We start from the raw sequence: 21130 nt of genomic DNA, 5'->3' as shown, positions 1-21130 counted from the left end.
CTGCTGACTTCACGTGTGAAACTTCCCATGCACCCCAAAATACACGTAGCCAGGACATTCACGTGTGGAACTTCCCGCGCACCCCTGATATACATGTACCCTGCTGATATCGCGTGTGAAACTTCCTGCGCACCCCGAAATACACGTAGCCAGGACATTCGCGTGTGGAACTTCCCGCGCACCCCAGTAATACATGTACCCTGCTGATATCGCGTGTGAAAATTCCCGCGCACCCCTGATCTACATGTACCTTGATGGAATCGCATGTGGAACTTTAAGCGCACCCCTGAAATACACGTACCCAGCTGAAATGACGTGAGGTACTTCCCGCGCACCCCAGTGATACACGTAGCCCGCTTGCCGTGCTGGTACATGGTTGGCACAGCCCTTTGCGCTGGATTGGGGATTTGGATGGCTTTTCCCTGCGCGAGAGGCGTTCTTGGGGGCGTAACTGGCGCTGCTGCAGGGTCGCTGCGCCACGGCTGGTTTTGGTAGCTGGGATCCATGAATACGCTGTGCGCGGAAATGGATTTTAGCGCACGCGGCTGGCGCAGGGATTCGCACGCGCACACTGTGCGCAGCCGCGTGCGCCACTTGTGCGCTGAATTCTATGAATTACCCCCTTACTGTTCTAGAACAGTATTTGAAACTTGATGTCATACACTAAGATTATTCAATTACCTTGTGATATCCTGAGGAGACAATCAGAATTCTGTCACAACAACAATGGCGTTGGTCCAGTATGTGCATAGGACTGGATGTATAATCACACCTTATCGAAAGTGGTTTACCTACAGACGTTTCTTTTTTAATTCACCACCAAAGGATTACCTAGGCATTCCTGTTTTATTTTGTATTTGTCTGCACACTATGAGAGTAGCTATGTCTCAATCAACGGGACACACGGCATAGGGTCAGGCGTTCCCATCTAGTTACCATATGGCCCCACACGCTTTCTATGCGTTACATTTTCACAACCTGACATATTCTCTATTGTTCAAGTGTACTGCTTTCTAGATATACAACATTACTGGTACGCAATAATCACGAGTGATCAGTTGTATGAGAATCTACACAATGCTCATTAAATTCTTTACCTACATATCTAGTGCACATCCATTTGATTGGGACATACAACACCATTATATGATATTGCTTTTAAAAAATGTGCACATTATGGGTATTTTTCTGATAATGTATTCAATACTATAGCAAACCTTATCCCAGTTTTTATTCCATAATTCGCAGAAGAATTCCACGTCTCATCACACAAGGAATAGTGTATTTACATCGAACATGGCAACATGCGCGATGACGTCGGTCACCTTGGGGTCACTTTTCATCATGCAAGGGTGGCTGCAGAGACTATGGCCTCATTACGAGAACAGTGGTAGTCATGGAGCTATTAGCTCCATGGCTGCCACCGTTCCGGCCTCCATTACCGGGTTCCTGCAATGGGGACTTACCGGATTACTCCGAGATAGGAGGACCCAGTAAGTCCTCCATGCAGGAACCCTTCCCCATTCCCATTTGAGCCCCCATAGGGCTCAATGGGAATGGGGAGGGAGGTAATAACGGGCAGATTACATCTGGCATGTTATTGCCTCCCTCTTCCGCTCGCAGGACCCGGAAAGCATGCCTGGTTCTACCAGGCGTGCGATCCAGGTCCCGCGATGGGAAGCTTGTAATCGGTGCTCCCGGAATGAAGGGGGCCGGTGCTGTACCGGCCCCCTTCAATCCGGGAGCACCAGGGTCGTAATGAGGCCCTATGTGTGTTGCTTAGTTCACACCAAACAGGGTAACTGAAAACCTTGAGTGAGGGGCATCTAGTGATATGAATTAGTCTATTGTCTTACAGGATCTAAGATGGTCATTCATTCTATATGTTTTTTAGATGAATGAACACGGAACACACGCAGCACAGAATACAAAATGTTTTCCACCATTTTTGGAAGTGAGCTTTTCATCCAGGTTAGAGCCCTTATTCTCCTCGAAATAGGACATTGAATTTAATGATGGGTCATACTTTTCTGGCATTTGTAGACTCTATAGTGTTTTATCTTCTTCCTTTACAGACACAAGCTAATGAAATTAAAGGACATTCCACATTTTAGGACTAAGAAGAATGTTCTATTTCCAGGGACCAGATATATTCTGCATAAGACTAAATGGGTAAGACACCCATAATAAGATCATATATTGTTTAGAATGATGTATGACATAGTGTATCACTATGGTATATTTGTTTAGATTAAGGAGGAATTGTCTTTCCTTACATAGACTGGACTCAAGAAGGATGTGTCTAGCTTGATTTGAATTATCAGCACTTATTTGGAAATAACCAATATGGTGGTATGGTATAGTGTAAATACTCGCCCTTGCATGGCAAAAGGGACCTAAAGAGATTGGTACCTTTTCATATTAATTTATTCACCAAGATAGGGATCCAGTTAGGCCATACCCTTTGTTTTCTTTAGATCCTTGGTGACATCAGATGGGAAATACCTGAGAATTAAAAATAAGTCCAACACACTGCCAGAAGATTTCTGGAGTTTTTAAACAAAAGGTGATTAAACAAGCTTAAAGTGAATTTGTACATATCTATACGTTTTGTAAGTTAAAAGTCCATTCTTAATGTTTTTTCAGCTACATTTTTTGTTCAATTGCAGCTATCTCTGAAGTTAAATTCCCCTAAAGAAGAGCATTGTATCTCGAAACGCGTTGGGCTTCCCATTCAGGTAAAAACTGTGAAGAAGAAAAGAATGTTCTGAGATTCGTTTCCCTATGATGAATGTTTAATCAGATCCTAGTTATTTAAACAATTTTGTAAGCAATTTAACGTATTTATTTTGATTTACATTGAGTAATTTTTTGGCTGATTTTCGGCCCTAGATAGTGAGCAGGGGACGCGAATTTCCACATTTTAGGGAACTTTGTTTCATAGTGCATATTTGTACGGTCCATGTGCCAGCACCGATGTTTCTCCCCTGCACATTAAACTATAGATTTAATCTGTTAAGATCATACAACACGTTGGATAAACACCTTAAAACGTATATCTTTAAATAGGTATGCCTTGTCAAGTACCTTTGTTTGAAATCTATTAGCTGGACATGCCTGGTTATTACAAATGAACTCATCCAAAGGCGTCTTCCTTGTCTCAATACCGAAGTGGTGTGCATGAATGGAAGTGTGTATAACTCTCATTTTGGTATTGGGCTGATATTTCTCTGAATTAATAAGAGGATGCTGATGTGGGTTTATTCTGCCCAAATAAGGATGTATCCTTCTAGTTGATCTCTTCCTGGTGCCAGTATAACAATGACATTTCTGAGGAACACTTTGAAAGGAAACAAAGGGGAGAGGGTGACAGTAACCAACAAAAGCTGTTGGGACAGAAGGTTCATTGTGAAAAGGGAACAGGGAATACCATGTCTCAGTCATGGACGTCCTCTCCCCACTCCCCAGGTTCCCTCCACCTAGGTGATCATGGTGCTATGAAACACAATTCTGTTGTATAAAGCGCCTTACAAATGCTCAATAAAATAAAAAAATAAAATCCTCTCTTGCATATAAACCCCCAGGGTCAGGATCCAAAAGCAATGTCCTTTCCCTGGCCACCTGAGCAGAGGATGCCGGGAGAAAAAAAAGTGAGGACGCCCTCAGGTTCCTTACAGACCGTAAACATTAAAAAAAAAGAAATGTTAACAGAGGTTTCTGAAAAATTCTCCAGAGGGAGTAGCGAATGTTTCTTGGAACTGTTGATTCAGCATGTGTGAGCTATGTGAGGATGTGTTGAAGACGCTTCAAAAGGAGGGTAACTGAGATAAAAACAGAATTTAAAGTACACTATAATGCACATACTTAGGCACTTGTTGAAAAAGCACAAGGCCCAATTGCTGTGGAATCCAATTTCAACATATGTATGTTAAAGCAAAGAGAAGAAAAAATAATTATTCCCTTCATCGTTTACATTCTGCCTAGTTTGTACGCTTGGAAATGTAGACTGCTACATGCCATGACCCTAAGGAGGATGCATATTGATAATACCTCCCACTTTTGCTAGTTTGTAAGAACAGACTTCAAAGGCAGTTGATGTACTTCCTTTGCTTAGGTACAAGTTGCTATTTTATCAAATACCTGGTTTTGCATTTAATGCACAACGCACGAATTGAAATGATAAGTTTCACTTTGATGAGATCATAGACACTGACAATGACTTTGAGGGGTCATTACGAGTTTGGAGGCAGGCATGGCGCTAATAGCGCCATGGCTGCCTTCAAACTCGGGTCTAGGTCCGGGTTCCTTGAATGGGGACTTACCAGGTCATTCCAACCTTGGAGGACCTTTTAAGTCCCCATTCAAAATACCCATCCCCATGCCCATTGGAGCCCCCATAGGGCTTCATAGGAATGGGGAGGGAGCTAATAACGGGCCCGTTATTAGCTCCCTGGTCCCCTTGCGGGACACACAAAGGGCGTCTGGTCTGACCAGACGTTCTGAGCGGGTCCCCCAAGGGAACCTCGTAATGCGGCGGTAAAGGGTTAACAGCACCGGCATCCTTACCGGCGCCGATAACTCCTTACCGCCGCACTCGTAATGACCCCCTTTGTATTGAAGACTAAACAACCATAAAAGACAAAAGCTTGAGAAACCATTAGAGAGAGGGTTTACTCATTTCTGAACAGGGATTCCTCTGTTGTGTTGTGATTTTGTCACCTGCAGTGCTGTTAAATGGAGGTCCCTTTTAAATTGACTCGCCCCCAACCTATTTCTGTATCAGATTTACAAGTCAGCAGTGTACGTCTAAATTGTTCTGTATCCTGCATTGGGCTTATTGCTTTGTTGTACTGTTTTTTAAACCATTTTGAAAGGGTGATGTATGATGCCTGCAGGATGAGAGTTTTATGCACGCAATGAAATGCATTATATAAGTAATAAACTTGTATGAGCATATATATTTAATGTTAATATTATGATTAAAAGTTAGTAACTGCAAAGGAAGCCACAAACAATATTAGGTGAACTGGTGCATATTGAATACTTATATTGTAATAGACAACAAAGGTAGATATTGAGAAATATTGAGTATTATAATGATAATAATTTGAATGCAACCACTTGTTTTGTGGGAAGATGAAGCTATAGCATTTGAGCAAAGTGATTATTGTAAGGTGCTGCCAGTGTAAACAGAGAGGGACTTGAATAGGGAAAACACAATGTGACTAGTAGAATGTATCATTCAATCCATTACCATACATTGCATTTCTCACATTTAGACTATGATTAATCAAAATGTGTTTTGTTTAAAATTTACAAATTAAATTCACTCAATATATTTTAAAAAGGAGATAAGGGGTTGGTTTGAGTGTAAATCAGAGTTAGCTGTAGTAGCAGGTTTTATGAACAGCGTGCCCCTCTGAGGGGTAAGTAAAGGGTACTTCAGAGTTACTCAGAGAACATTCTGTGTGTATTGCCCCCTCTACAATAAATCTATGATAAGCCACACTCTGAAACAAAAATTACTATCCTAATGCAATAGCATAACACATCCTTTGTTAAAATCATTTATTCATGGTCAGGGCACATACACACCAATGTCTGACACCTCCATACTTACTTTCCCTAATAAAAAAACACAATAAACATATATCATGAACAGAATATAAAGGCACTTTTATTGCTCATTGAACCTTTCCAGTTAACATAATGTTTAAGTGTTATTTTACTTTTTAAACAGTCGTCACATATAAAATTCCGATATGACATTTGCAATTACTGGCCGGTGATACTTTAAACACTCTAAAAACTATCCAACTAGTTAATCCCACAAGCTAGCATGCTGGAATTATCATATCAGATATACTTCATGATTGCATTTTCCTTTTTCATGAGTATCAGGTTTCCCAACGTCCTTTCTTTCAATTGATGTGTTTTCCAGTTCTGTTACATATTCATTATCTGTTTATGAACATGGCTATGGCTCATTCTTTAATTTGCCAGTAATTTCCTAAATGCATCTTTTACACGTACGTTTTCCTTCCCAAATGTTTTTTAATTACAGAAATGGCCCCTTTAGAACACAGGGTTTCCAGTTTGGCCAACATGAGTCATCAGTAGTGCAAATTAAACTGGTACAGCATGAACTGGACTTGGCCAGCCAGACCCAACAATACAATGCACAGAGACACATATCCAACCTCAATTATATGTACGTTTGCACAATAATGTGGCACTTTGGAGCATCTCCCAGCAACTCTATCCAATGTTTTCTTTTCTCTCTTAGATTATCAACTTGTTGTTATCCGAATATTGCAATGTGTTATCATTTACAATGCATCCGCTTTGGAATTTCCAAATATATGATTAATTAGGGAATCCCCTAATATCACTTGCTGACCTGTCAGCTGTCACTCCCACTACTGCACCCCTCAAATCCAGTTCTAACTTTGAATCTGGGTATTACAACATACCTATGTGTAAATTAATATGTTCAAATGCCATTTCCCAGTTTGACACCCAGTATAATGTGTACGATATTTCTCCGCTTCTGCTGACCTTAGAATTGTTTCCAAAACCCTTAGGTAATGGCTTAAGTGTGATATTTTTTAAACCTATACAAATCTTTGGTAATTTTATTAAAAAAAAATATATAGTATGTAGAATCTTTAACACTTAGCTATATCCAACATCTTTACAATAGATATTTTCAGCGATTGGCAGATAGATACACCTATGTGAATCATGCAGTGCGGTCCAATTATTCCATAACACTTGATGGTACTGCCCCCTATCTGGAAAGTATGGAACTGTTATTGCCCCACATCACATTCTAGTATAGTTAAATTGAGTATAACAGTCCCTATTTTAGGGAGAAAATACCTGCAATTATTTTGCACAGGCTGAGCTAAAGCGATGTTAACCCTAGGTGGTAGTGGGGCATTTTCAAGATGGGTTTGTCGATCCATGAATTATAAAATCCAGTCAAGTTTTCAGAAAGACCAACAAGTGTGAAAATAATTGCCAGTGAAATTTAAGGTCTGTAATTTTTCTCATACATACTGATTGAGCATATCATATAACCTGACTGGATTTTACTATATAAGGAATCGATAGGATCAGTGCTAGAGGTTTGGCAACATTTCAAGCAGAAAGGGAGGGTGGAGAAAAAACCAGAGGTGTGGCGATATCACCATCAATGCAAGACATATCAATAGTAGAGCCACACTGCCATGTAATACTGCTAGGATGGCCTACCTTAAACAACTTACTTCATCTATTTACCTCATATTAGATAACATTATGCAGTCAAAAGTATATCACCTTATTTCTGTTCAACGCACTGTGGTACATTTCAAAGTTGCCATGTTATATACACACACAACAGGTAAGACACTATAGTACCCTTGGCTTCTTGAACAGTGCTGTGAAAAACTGTTTGATAAACTAAACTCCTATAACGTGGCTAAGTACTAAATGGTTACATAGATAGAAGGCTCTACAATGAATTGAGCTATTGTAGTATATCAAAGGCAAGCATTGTCGAAAGCTGCCCCCTTCCGTTTCGTTTTTTGCTAAGCACAACACTGTGGTATATTGTTCCCTCGTGGGTTCCCTGTAATTTCCACGAAGTAAATTACTTCATGGTAATTTACTTTGTGGAAATTACTTACAGTTTAAGTCGAAATATTTTTTATGGGGGGGGGCAGACACCACTTCCCTATAACACTTCCCAAGCCCCTGCCCATCACCCTTTTTCCCCCCTTATCCCACAAAAAAATAAATTTCGAAGTAAACTGTCGATGTAATTTCCACTAAGTAAATCACCACTTAGTAATTTACTTTGTGGAAACAATGTGAGACCCCCTCATGTCATCACTGGATGCTACACTACCTTGAAATTCCCACACACCCTATTAATACTGTAGATACTAAGGTCAACCATGTTACTGTTCAGATACAGTGAGAATTTCCATTCCCACAATTACAAAAAGCCTTGTAGAGCAACAAAGGCTATGGTCCATGATTACCAGGTGCTGTTCGGGTATAAATGTCCCACCACCATGCCACCAGGAGTGTAGTTGAACAGAGATATTGCATGACATCTCCCATTCATGGTTAATGTATTTCAGCAGCAACATGTTTTATCTTGCAATCTAGATCTTCATCAGACCTAATACCTTTCATAAGTGTTTTAGATTTTAAATTAAGTACTCCAATTATTGCAATGGTTTCTTTTGATTATATCCCACTCTCTGTGTGGATAACGGTTCCATTAAATAGTAATAATAGTAGTGTATTCATTAAATACCTACCTTTAATTTAAAAGAAAATGGCACTATCCTGTCATCTGAGGATAATCCATAACTACTGTCCAATAATCAATGTGACAATTAAGGCACAGTACAAAAAAATGAGAAAAACAAGCTCACAGAGAATGTTCTCACACACATTTCTATGCTCTGCACGCAAGGTGCTTATCGGAATCCAGGTGCGAAACGTCAGTCCAACTCGTTTACAGAGCTGAATCCTTAAGCTGCCTTCCGGAGCAATTGCAACACTTTTGTGAACTTTAGCCTCTGTGCTATGTCTTCTGGAGTCTCATCATCCTGAAACATAAGGAAAATACACAGACATCAATATTGTTTTAATGTATGTTTAAAGGGATCAGCTTAAATGTTGAGTCTACAAAATTGGGGAGATAGGAGTTAACATGTCAAAGAGTTACGCATAGGATGGTAAACGGTTTGAACTTATTTTACATGTGCTGCATTTATTTCATGTCATTGTCAGAGGGGGGGCACACTCACTGGGGTGTAGAAGGAGGAGTTTCCCATGGGGGGATTTGTCACAAAGCCAAGTGGGATTCAATGATAGGCATACACAACAGTCTATGAAAAAGACCCTCGGCTAATTCAAAAGTCTCACAATCCCTGGTTCCCTCCCAGAACCAAATGTCAATTTCTAAATTACTCAGTCTGGGGGATTGGCGTGTCCCTACCTGTTTTCTGATCCCATCATCTGTTTCTCGTTCTGGCCTCATTGAATTCCTGCAAGACCCTTCCTTTGAGGTCTCAGGCTTGTGCACATTGGGAGTTGGCAGTGGCATAAGGCCGGCTGAGAGCTACCAAACTGAACCCCACCTTTAAAAGCTTCCACCAGGTTTTAGGCTACTTATGCTGGTCACCAACCTGGGTTAAGTATAGTGCCCAACTTCTGGCCTAGGGTACATGGTACTGGTTCCCAAATCCCTTTCTGCTCCTCACACTTTGGGAGAGTCCTGTCCTTAAGGGAGCTTTCCATAACCCTCTCCCTTTTCTCCACTATATTTTTCTCCTATCCTCTTTGATATTTCTTAGATGCTCTGCCTCTTATTCATACCTCTTCAACTCCTTAACTCCTTCCCATCAGGCGTATAAATGCCTGCTCCTAGTCACTCACTACTTGAACCCTCCTTTGCTGCATCTTTACTCCAGAATCTCCTTCTCTTTTCCTCTATATTCCTTTGTATTTATCTCCAACTCTCTTTTCCTGAGGCCTCTCTCAGCTTCTTTCATATTTTGCTAGTATCCTCTATGGCACTTTGCCTTGTTTTAACTCCCCACCACCTCCTGATATTTCTGCTCTTCCTCTGTCTCTGAATCCACTTTCTTATTCTTGAACCTTTTTTGGTTATTCTCCACTTTGTCACTCACTTCCATCTTCTTAAACCCATTTGCTTATCCTCTACTTCTCTCTGGAATTCCCTCTCCAGCCTCCTTTTTCCCCTCACCAGTTCAACCTCCTCCTCTTTTGCCTCTTTTTGCTTCAGCCTCCAACACGCTCTGCACTGCTCCACCACTGTCCGCAACAGCCAACACACTCCTGACACCGCCCATGCTTTTATTTATTTGTTAGTTTATATAGAGCCAGCAGCTCGCAAGCATCAAGGCGCTGACATATACACGAAGGGACAAAACATAAAATCACAGGACAAGGCGCTGAAAAAGTCACTAAGGGTATCAGTTTCTTAGAACCGGATTATCATTTCAACAGATGAGTTGAGTTTTTTCCAGAAGCTTGTGCATTTTTGTTCGAGTATTACAGAGATGGGCAAGTTGTTCCACATCGATAATGCTCTAATATGGAATGCTTTCCCAAGTTCGTTAGCCTTTTTGAATCTGGCAATTTAGATTTGACCATTTGAATCTGACCTGAGTGTCCGTCTTGACACGTTTGTGACCAGTTTGTTTTTCAGGTAAAACGGGGCAGACTCATGGATGCATCTGTGTGTCAGCGTCAAAGCCTTAAAAGCAATTCTTTCCTCAATGGCTAACCAGCGTAGATTCTTTCTGTCCTTGCTTATGTGTTCCTTTGTGGACTTCCTTTTAATAATCCTTACCGCATTATTTTGGATGTTTTGGCTGTATATAGAGACCCTTGCATAACTATATTCATGTATTTGTGTCCTGACATGGGATTGGTCAATGTTCACTATCTCGCAGCTCTCCTGCCACACTGGATGATCGACCCCAGACGTTGAACAAAGGACCTTGCCTTCATAGAGGCTGGCTGCCATCTTGGAATATCATTGCATACATCTGCTGGAAAGGACAGAAGCAGCAGAGTGGCACACGCTACAGTTTTCCCAAACATCAACTGTTTACAGATGGGATTCTGTAAATTTGACGATCCTTGAGCACGCTAGCTCATACATTCTGAATCAACCTCTCACTGCTCCCGAGTTTCTCTAAGCTTGATGCCTCCTACTCCAATCTCCTCATGCTAGTGGTAGTGGGTTATTCTCTTGTTCTGAGTGCTCTTGACATTTCTAGGCCCTATACAGCTCCTGAATGGACCTTGCTGAGGGGGTGAGAGTTTCACAAAACTAAGACAAGACCTAACTTCGGGATCACTGGACCAAGCAAGGATTGCTGAGTGTTGCCTACTTGTCACAGTGTTGGATGAGATAAATCCAGTTACTGTAGTTGACAGTGCTAGTATTGTTGTCTTGACTATGGTTCTACCTATTTTTTGGTTGTTTTATCTGCATTGCAAAGGTTTGCACATCATAACTTGCTTCATCCCGGATTATTGCCATGCTTTTATGCCTAGTCCTGTCAGAGACGGAATAGTTAATTAGAACCTCAGTGCAAAGCAAAGCAAATAGTTCAATAAAAGGCCCCACCTGGAACTGCAATGCACCCGTTACATACTTTATAAACAAGGGTATGCAAAACCAGTGATTTTTTTTGTCTTACACATTTGGTTCTAGAATTATCCAAAACACATTTCTATACACATGGACAATGCTGCTCAGTGAAGAATTCTTTTTGTATTGGTCAGTTTCACCTTATCTTTGCTACCTGATTGCTCTACTGCATTTTACCTATGTGATTGGAGAAGACAGATTGTGCACACTGCGTGCACCTGCAATCTGAAAGAGTGTCTTTTTCTATGTCAGTTGTGAGAGCCATGCTATGATCAAGCACAATGGCTGTCACCTGCAGAGTTTTGAAACCATATGCTTCTTGCTTCCTGCGATCAGCAAAGTCTGCAAAAAGTTCCCCTGAAAAGATTATCACATCACAGGAAGCATTCCATATCCCACAGACGCTATACCTAGACATATATTAAGTCCATGCACCCATGTGGGTGCAGGACCCTTTATCAACTGAAGACCATGTTATTTTGTTATGTTCCATCCCTATTTCAAGGGTCCAAAGGTTAATCACAAATAATAGAAACACTCATGCTGTGCATGAGGATTTATATTAATGGCTCAGTAAGTCAGGCAGGGTTCTAAAACGAACACCATCTGCTTTGCACATTCTCCTGTGCATGGTATGTAACAAGCATAGACCATGCATAAGTGAATGTGTAATTGACAAGTGAATCACAGAGTGCATCCTTCTGTGAATAGGGAATGGCCTCTAGGATACACTTAACAAACCCTTAGGTATGCCCACTGCACACATACTTTGTATGAGGGCCAGACTTAATGTACACATGCATGTATAAATGTAGAAATCCATTAAAAAAGTTGCCTCTTACACAAACTGTGTGCATTTTTCTTACTTGCGTTCACACTTAGCATAAGTAAGTAGGAAAATGTGCTTCTGAATTGAGACTTATTTTTGTATGTCCTATGGCATCATTCTGTTCCGATACAGTTGATCATGTATAATAAATCCCTTTACTTATATACTTACGGTCTGAATTGAATTACTGTGTGCTATTCTGTGTGGACTCATTGAGGGCACCTGTCCCCACTCACACTCTCCTGAGAACAAGCCTTGGCTGCTCATCCCCGTACCTTGATTGGGTTTTGGCAAACCTCTCAGAGTTCCCTGTTCACTTTGACAAATTTTTTACTAGCTTTCGCATGATGCCCTCTAACAGGACACAGTAACTGCAGCCCAGGGTGAGAAGGTTAGTCAAAGATGGGATTATGTAAATGAACTCCCATAAGTGCCCAGCCTCAGCCCAAGAGGATTCCTGCCTCGCACACTAATATAACAATTACTTTAAAGGACTCAGGGAAACTCGAGGAACACAGGAGTGGGGCTTCTACTCCCAAGAAGCTGTGGTTAACCTTCAGTTAAATGTGCCCATATTTCCTTCCAGCTTTCCCATTTATGGAAGCTGTCCGTTTGGGGCTCTGGGGAGTGAATAGAGGGGCGTTTTCATGCTGTGTTTTCTACATCCTTGGCTCACCATGAAACCGTGGAAGGCTCAGAAGTCTGGCCATAGCTAAGCCATAGACAGGCTGTTCTTAATTTCTTTTTGTGGGTTTGATAACCGTGACATAAATAAATGAGGAAACCCAAAAATGTGAGTTGTTCTGATTATTGCCATACAGCCCCTTGATGGGGGCTCTAGGGAAGTAAGTAGAAGGTTTTGGCCGCCTGTGTTTTCTTGGGCATCGCTTCAACATGCCCCAGCTCACCATGCAGTGAGTAGATTCCAGACATCCCCCATGGCGCAGCGAACACCTCTTCTCCAGCTATCTCTCCTTTCGGCGCTGCACCCTATAGAATACCGTTGAGCTCTTCCATGATTTTCTTCTCATGCCTGCCTGAACCCCTTATCTAGCCCTCACCCTCATCCTATCTACCTGGCTTTGCTCCTGCCTACCACCACCTACCACTACTGAATGTTCTGTCATACTCCCCCTTTGCCTCTCTGACAGGCAAAAAGCATGTTGGCACCATGAACTATGGAAGTAGGCACTATATAGATGCAAGATAATATAACATAGTAAGGAACAAGAAACATCTCCCCCATGACTGTCTCCTGCCACTATCACTATCTACTTAATTTGGTTTTTGTTACCAGGTGATTGAAAGAAAGAAGGAGAACCCCTTTCCAAATGACATACATTACTCACCATAATCTTATTTCTGGTGCTTGTATCTGCTTAGTTCACACATCAAATGGTCAGGGAGATTTGCTTACACTTTTCCCTCAACTCCTCTCCTCAATAGGGTGATTCACAAGATACACCAGGAACAAGTGACACTAATGCTGATAGCACCAATGTGGGCTCGTCTACCTGGTTCTCTCATCTCATGAGAATGTCACTTTGCCCTCCAAAGAAACTAGCCGCACCAACAACATGCTGTCCCAGGATCAGGGGACAACAATGCACCCATGCCCTCAAACTCTCAATTTAGCAGCATGGCTCCTGAAGTCATAGAATTTGGGTATCTCCAACTGCCTCAAATATGCATGGACATTCTTAAAGCGTCACGAAAACCAAATATGAGACACTGTTATTCCAGTAAATGTAAACGTTTTGTCATTTGGTATGGTACTCGTAACATCAATGCTGTTGATCAAGGCTTTTATGCGATGAGTGAATAGACTTTGCTTACCCATTTCTAATGGGACTTGAATGTGGTCCTTACTAAATGTATGGGCCCTCCTTTTGAGCAAACGGACAAAGCTAGTCTTAAGGATCTCACCTATAACACTGCTTTTCCGGTGGCTAGTACTTCTATTAGGAGAGTTAGTGAACTGCAGGCACTCTCGGTTCAAGATCCAATTGTTACTATTCATAAGGGCAAAGTGGTTTTGAGCACACACCCATGCTTTGCACCTAAATTCATCTGCAAGTTCAACGGAAACCAGTCCATTAAACTTCCATCTTTCTTTCAGAATCCCACTAACTCAGCTGAAACAAGGCTCCATACACTAGATGTTAGGAGAGCAGTTATGTACTACCTCAATAAGACAAAACTACTTTGAAAGACAGATTGATTCTTTGTCTCTATTGCCACTGGTAGAAAAGGGGATCCTGGGCCTCATTACGAGGTTGCGGGCAACCCTGTATCACTGTTAGCACCGCCTGAAAACCCGGTGCTACGGGATATCACAGGCGGCGACAGTACAGTAAGTTCCCATTCCCATGGAGTCCTTACAGGACTCCATGGGAATGGGAACCCTGAAGCACCGGCACAGTTAGTAACAGTGCCAGTGCTTCAGAGAAAAGCCTGCTGGTAGGGGCCTGAACTCCCGGCGGGTCAGGCCTGCCGTGAGATCTGTGGCCCCCACCAGCAGACTCAAAGTGAGCCGGTCCGAAAAGGTGCCAGTAACCTTTTACCGGCACCTTTCTTTCCGGTCCGGCTCACTTATGAGGGCCCCTGTCTCTAAGTCAGCAATCTCCAAATGGATCGTTACATGTATCTAGATGTGTTACACTCTGTCAAAGAGAGCCTGACCTTTTACTCCTAGAGCACATTCTAATCAAGGCACAGGGGCTACTATAGCTTTTATTGCAAATATTCCTTTAGATTCTATTTGCAAAACGGCTGCCTGGAGTTTTTTTCACACCTTTACACAACGTTACTGCTTAGATACACATTCCTCATTACACGGATGGCGGTGGACCAAGGTGCTATTAGCACCTTGGTCCATGCCGGTAAAATACCGGCACCGCCTTGGTGGAAAGGGGAATTACCGCCCTATTCCAAGGTTGGCGGGGCGGTAATTCCCCTTTCCCCATTGCCCTTCCCCATTCCCATTTTTGCCCCATAGGGCTCTATGGGAATGGGGAAGGAGCTAATTACTGTGCCGCAAATTGCGGTACCGTAATTAGCTCCCTGGTCCCTTTGTGGGTTGGTTTTTAACGCCTGCAAAAAGCAGGCATTACATTCTCCAACCCGCAAGGGACCTCGTAGTAAGGCAGTAAGGGTTTACCGGTACCGGTAAAATACCGGTACTGGTAAACCCTTCCCGCCTACTGTGTAATGAGGCCCTAAGAATGATTCTCAGGTGGGTTGGGTGGTGTTAAGACATCTCTTTGCTGCTGTTCCTCCACACATCCCACCCTCATCTCCTGGTACTGCTTGCTAGTCTATGCACAGCATGTGATTCTAAGCACATTCGCAAGCATCAGAAGACATACATTACTCACCGTAATCATATTTCTGGTGCTCATCTGCTGAGATTCACATGCACCCACCAACCCTCTCCTCTTGGAGTTGAAGGAAACAGACATCTTGCACCTTCTTATCTTAGGTACTCACTCACACATTCTCTTCAGGTTCCCTCATCGCAGAACAAAAACAGCCGGGGGGACCCTGACACATAAGGGATCATTGGTACACTACACATCACAGTAGGGATAGCGTTACAGACATGGCCAGGCCGGCGTCCCTTTTCGATCTTTGAAAAAAAGCTGTAATACTCTGCTGTTACCACTAGATGTGGAACTATATGCACAGCATGTGATTCCAAGCAGATGAACAAGCATCAGAAACAAAGAATATAGAGATAAAATATCAGAAATAGTAAATGTTTTACCTTCTGAGTTTCATTCTCATTTTGAAGCCTAAGGAAAGATGTGGTTGTTTAACATCTAATCGGTCAGTAAAGCACTATGTTTTGGGAGGTCAGAAAGAGCCGTATAATGTGTAAAATAACCATATTGTGCTGTAAACCAATATGATGCTTAAGATAAGATCAAAGAGATCAGTGATTTGAGATCTTGCCACAGATTTCATGAACTATGCATGTATAGTTTAATCTTCACTGACTCGTCACTGCTTCCGCATTAAACATTACGCATCCCTGCCTTATCCATAGATCCCTTCATGGCCGTGCCTTATACCCACACCCAACTTGCAGCCACATTTCAGACTTACTTTTTTGCTCAGACTCTTCCATCTAGTTATGAATCCATCAGCTTCAGGCCTTACCGCTTTGTGTGAATGTCTTCTGGAGGAGCAGAAGTAGAGCCAGTCCCCTCCAGTCGCCACTTTGTCCAGAAACTAGATATCTTAGAGGCTGCTTGGACAAGTGACTGATTGGAAGAGGGAAGCACATGAAGTACTTTTGAGTACTTGAACCAGGATGATGTTGCTTCCAATGGTGAACATGGGGCTGCTATTTGCCCCTTCTTAGATGATGGATGCTGAATTTACAGACTTGTGAGAGGGAGCAGGGTAACACATTGAGGTTCTCTGGCAGGACGTCTGGAATAACAAGCAAGAGAACAGGGAGGCTTAGGAAGAAGCTGGAGGACAGCGCAACTAGGAGAACTAGTCCACAGGGAGCAGATGAATGCTGGCAGGAGGGACAGCTCCGCAGAGGAAAGGTTGCGTGGGATGCCGGCAGTGATAACGGAGGACCAGGAAGCAAGACTTAGCAGGAAAGGAGAGAACAAGGAAAGAAAGCAGAGCCTAAACAGAACACCAGAGCAACAACTAACCTGACTTGTGATGCGCAGTGCAGATAACTGACAGGTAATTCCTAGCGCAAGCTCTAGTCTTCCTAGTAGAGATGGAAATTGGACTGATCAACACAAAGTCAGCAGTCAATGTGGCTACAGTGTATGAACCCATTATGCAACATGCTGTAATGGTGCATGACAACATCCCTTTTATTCTCTCCCAAATATCTCTGTTCTAATAGAGGAGGATACAGTTTCAGTGTCTCGAGCCCCCTCCAAAGGAATAAGCTCTCTCCATCCGTTTCTAAGTCAACTATCAGCCCTTCTGCTGCACTTGCCTAAAACACACTATGTGTTAATAGCTAACTGGGCTTTTCCTGCTCTTTTTTGATCTATGAAGAACAGTAACAAAAAGCGGTTTAGTCCACTGTATATGCTTTATGAATGGTCCCACTCACTCAAGCTCAAGAAAAATTAACTTTAGCAACAACTTATGCTTTAACGGACAGTAAAAGGTTATTTAAAACATTTCGAATTAATACAGAAAAATCTCATTAGTCAGCATACCACTTAACCGTTTCTGTCCTCCAGTGCAGGTGAAAATGGAAGATTTCCTTTTAGGTGGATGAGACCCCATTAAATCGTAATTGGCAGGTTAGAAGCTTGGTGGGTGCGTGAAAGTTTTCCATGGCGGGTGACCTCCCCTAAAAGCTTGTTAGTTGAGAGGTATGCCAGAATCCCGGCCCTCAATACAACTGAATATGTAACCAACTTCCTTCTAAAGTGTTTACCTGGTCAGGATAACTACATAATTACACATGAATTTGCCCTTCATGTCATAAGTGCCTGTGCTTGCCACAAACACTGGGCAATTGCAAACACCACTTCTTGGCTAGCAGTGCTATGAGCTCGCACTAGGGCTTCTTTGAGGTGCCTTATGCCTGTCTCCACAAGCAGGGGTTTCAGCCACTTGGATCTCAAACGTCATAATTGGGACAAAGGAACAAAAAAATAGGAAATAGCTTTTAGTGTGTTTCCACAAAAACACAGATTATCGGGGGGATCTAGGGTCCTCACCTCCCCACCAGAGCAGTGTTAGGGAGAATTCTCAAGAATGTGCTAATGACCCTTACCTTTTGAGACCCCCAACAACTTTGCTGCATTTCTAGGATTTTAATTTTTACCTGGAAAGAGTGGGAGCCTTTTTATTCCCACTCTTTCATGTATTTTGATGTGTGTTTTACTTTTGTGTTCTTTGGATATGTGGTTGTAATAACTCCATAAGCATCATCTTTTTATTGTGTGTCACACAACACCTTCAGTGCAGTGGCACAGGGGTGTCTTTCAGACTCCCCAAGGTTTAAATACCTTCTCTGGGACTGACTACCGTCTTCCATAGCATGTGAAGTTAAATTGACTTTGCTAGTGTTTTTAAATTTGTAGGCCCAACACACACTATCTTGCTTTAGAGTGCTGGAGGGGTAGCATAGCATCCCCTGTGTCTAAACATTAATGTAACATTCAAACGTTACCCTTTCCTCTTGAAATGGCTGGTAGCAGTGGTTTTAGAACGAAATACCATGATTTTTCCCGACCGCGAACACCGGTAGCTAAAAATCGTGTCAGCCATGTTTTTCAATATGGCGCCCATGACCCCTCTCTAAAAACAGACTTTGGTCATCTTTTTTTGCTGTTTCTTTTAGGAAAGGTCCTTCTTGTGTTTAACTCTGCGCGCCAAACCAATTTGGTCCCTTTGTTCTGGCAAACAGAGTGTCTGGGTTGGACAGGATGTGAGGGAGGTGCCCGAAACTCCCTGTGCTTAGTCTCCTAGGAGACCTGAATGCACTCTGTTATGATTGGCTGGCTGGCTGTCCGGCACGAACAGCCACCCTGCTGGGTGAGTGGCAGCTAGGCTGGAATGAATGGGAGAAAAATGTCTAAATGCAGGTCTCTGGGACTTGGAAGGCAGAGTAGACCACTGGAACGAAAGAACCGGAGATGAGCTGAAGGAAGACGACTGCTGCAACTCCTGGACCATTGGTTTTCCCGGGGAAGCCCTGTTGCAGGTCCGAATTGCCTGAAACTCCATCGACAGAGAAGCTCCTTCAATGACAGCATTCTTCCCTTGAGCTGGTGGGAACAACCAACTCGTAAGCCACCTGGACACCGTCTACATACTGGTTGAATTTTCATCAGAGTGCTGTTGAAAACCGGATAGCCAGTGAGAAGGATACCAGTTTGTGGACTTTAAGGCACTCGCACCTTAAAACCGACGCTTAGCCAAGCTTGTGACCTCTTCCCTGGGCAGTGCAAGAATCTCCCGACGTCCTCCTTCTTGTCCCCACGACTGAAGCTCAGGAACAATGAGATCTGCAGGAACTGCTAGGAACAACTGCCTCAGCTACAGCCTTTCTTCATACCTAAGGTACTGTGCAAACGCGGTGTGGAAATCATTTCAGCCGCAGTGAAAGTTTGTGAAAACTTTCCCCACTTTGGAGTCTTGTTCGCTCCTAACCCAACATATAACTCTTTTTCTGACAAACTACTTCCTCGAACATTGGAAAAGACTTAACCGTTTACTACCAGAACTGTTCTATCCTATCCAAGACTCTGAACCATTGACTATGGCCCATGCCTATTGAATTGCATTGCCAGTTGTAGTGAACTGAAACTATTTGCCCTGCCTATGGAAGTAATTGTGCTTTAATTCTTTTAACTTTTGTCTTTCTACCCCTTTTTGAAAGTTACTAAAGTGCCATTTTGCCCTTTTGCTCTTCAGGGGAGCCTAACCTGTTCAGAAACGTATTGGTTGTGTACTGTAGTGTAATAGATTGTGACATTGAGCTGCTTCTTACTAGTGGAATGTTTTCCAACTGACTGTGTAAATAAATGTATATTCTTTTATCAAGAAACCTTGAATAGTGTTTGTTTGAACTACTGTGATTGCAAGTCCTTTGTGTAACATCTTGTACTGCTCACATCCCTCTTGAGATAAGTCTGGCTGCCCAGCCACTGATACCACATAACTGTGTAGTATAGGCTTGTACCAAAGGTGAGATTGTGCTTACACCTGTAGTCTTAATTGTGTGAAGTGTTCCCAAAGGGTCCTGCATGTAATTCTGCCTAACAAGCACCAAGAGAAAGGGAACCAACAGGAAACTTAATACAAAGAGAGCGCATGTCTGAATTGGGCATGCTATCAGAGTATGATTCCCATGCCTGCACAGTTTTTTTAATCAAAATACGCATGTTGCCTAGGATTTAGGTAAGCCCTAGCAAGCATCATTTCATTCCTTCGCTACCAATATCTTTCCCTCAGCGGTCGATGGTCAGACTCAATCATTTGATCTGGATACCTCATTACCTCATTAATGGAACAAATCCAGTTTAACAAGACCATGCCTGCCGTATATAACCCAGCCCAGACCGTCATACTCTTAAGGTCGGCTTTGGGTCTTCAGCCAAAAAGATGCAGATTTTAGGGCCAATTTGTAATTTTTTCTGAATGGTATACTCAGCTCTTCATGGATTAGTCAAGTCAAGTTTATTTCGCAATATGAAAAATTCCATAAAACATACAACAGAATAAAAATATAGACAACTTAAACATACAATCATATATTACAGGGAACATATCATAAAATAGTCCATGTATGGGGTTAAAAACATACAAGTATACAATTGGCATAAACTATTTAATAGACAATCTGACATATATTATGGTAAGGAGGATAACATAATATTGATAGTAATTCAACTCCTTTCAAGATGTTGTTTCCTAGTTTTAAGCGCTTGTCTAAGGTAGGTATGTGTGTAGAGCCCAGCCAACGACTTTCGATTCTGCCCTTAGTAAATAATATAAAGCAGGGTGACATGGATAAAAGCCAACATTTCGTAAAAGTGTTCTAACTCTTAGTTGTGAATAGGCTCGACAAAAAAACAGAAAATGCAACAGATCTTCATTGCTATCAATACAGAACGGGCAATGTGTTTCCTCTGGTGTTGCTTTTGTGATGAATCGTTGGATTCAGTCCCTTCTCCCCAGGGGAGAGCCTTTCCTTGTGAGGCTAAGGAGGTGAGCCAAGCGGGACCTCGCCGCGAGAGACTACCCCCCCATGGGGACAACGAGTCATAGGAGACAGCACGACGTTGGAGGAAGCTCCTGCAGCATGCTCGCCAAGAACGTAAGTATTTTGAATGAGAGATATTTGATCTATGAGTGGATTTGAATGGGCAATAGCTCTGTCACGTTTTGCATAATAGTACATAATCTAACCAGCATGCAAGCAATCAGTGCCGATGACAGAAATGCTTAATGAAGGCTCTCGCCACGGTGAGAACCGAGATATGATGGGCAAAAGCAAACAGCGCGATTGCAATAATCGTATGCTATGGGTATATCCCGGTTGTTCCAAGCGCATATCTAATTGAAGCAAGGAAAATTGAAAAAGTCGAATAGCCGACGTACCACATATT

At 42.4% G+C, this 21130-nt stretch overlaps 2 protein-coding genes across 3 annotated transcripts in view; one reads left to right on the top strand and one right to left on the bottom strand.

Moving 5' to 3' along the window:
• Positions 1 to 21130, top strand: part of LOC138472877 (lysosomal acid lipase/cholesteryl ester hydrolase-like) — a 661393-nt gene that overhangs the window by 462777 nt on the left and 177486 nt on the right. The window contains exons 10-11 of one of the 2 annotated variants that reach the window (XM_069611277.1): positions 2670 to 2738; positions 10485 to 12023. In XM_069611277.1, the coding sequence (XP_069467378.1) occupies positions 2670 to 2738; positions 10485 to 10505 (90 nt within the window). In that variant the 3' untranslated portion in view covers positions 10506 to 12023. Of the gene's footprint in view, positions 1 to 2669; positions 2739 to 10484; positions 12024 to 21130 lie in introns of those variants that run through there. The other variant, XM_069611276.1, reaches the window with a different exon arrangement.
• Positions 5653 to 21130, bottom strand: part of ANKRD22 (ankyrin repeat domain 22) — a 472549-nt gene continuing 457071 nt past the window's right edge. The window contains exon 6 of the mRNA XM_069611281.1: positions 5653 to 8609. Coding sequence (XP_069467382.1) covers positions 8532 to 8609 — 78 coding nt within the window. The 3' untranslated portion in view covers positions 5653 to 8531. The remainder of the gene's footprint in view (positions 8610 to 21130) is intronic.

This window comes from Ambystoma mexicanum, chromosome 8 (assembly GCF_040938575.1).
Source record: "Ambystoma mexicanum isolate Mex_15411 chromosome 8, UKY_AmexF1_1, whole genome shotgun sequence".
NCBI classification, from domain to species: Eukaryota; Metazoa; Chordata; class Amphibia; order Caudata; family Ambystomatidae; genus Ambystoma; species Ambystoma mexicanum.
The sequence above is the reverse complement of the archived record's forward strand: the minus strand, read 5'-3'. Positions and strand labels throughout refer to the sequence as shown.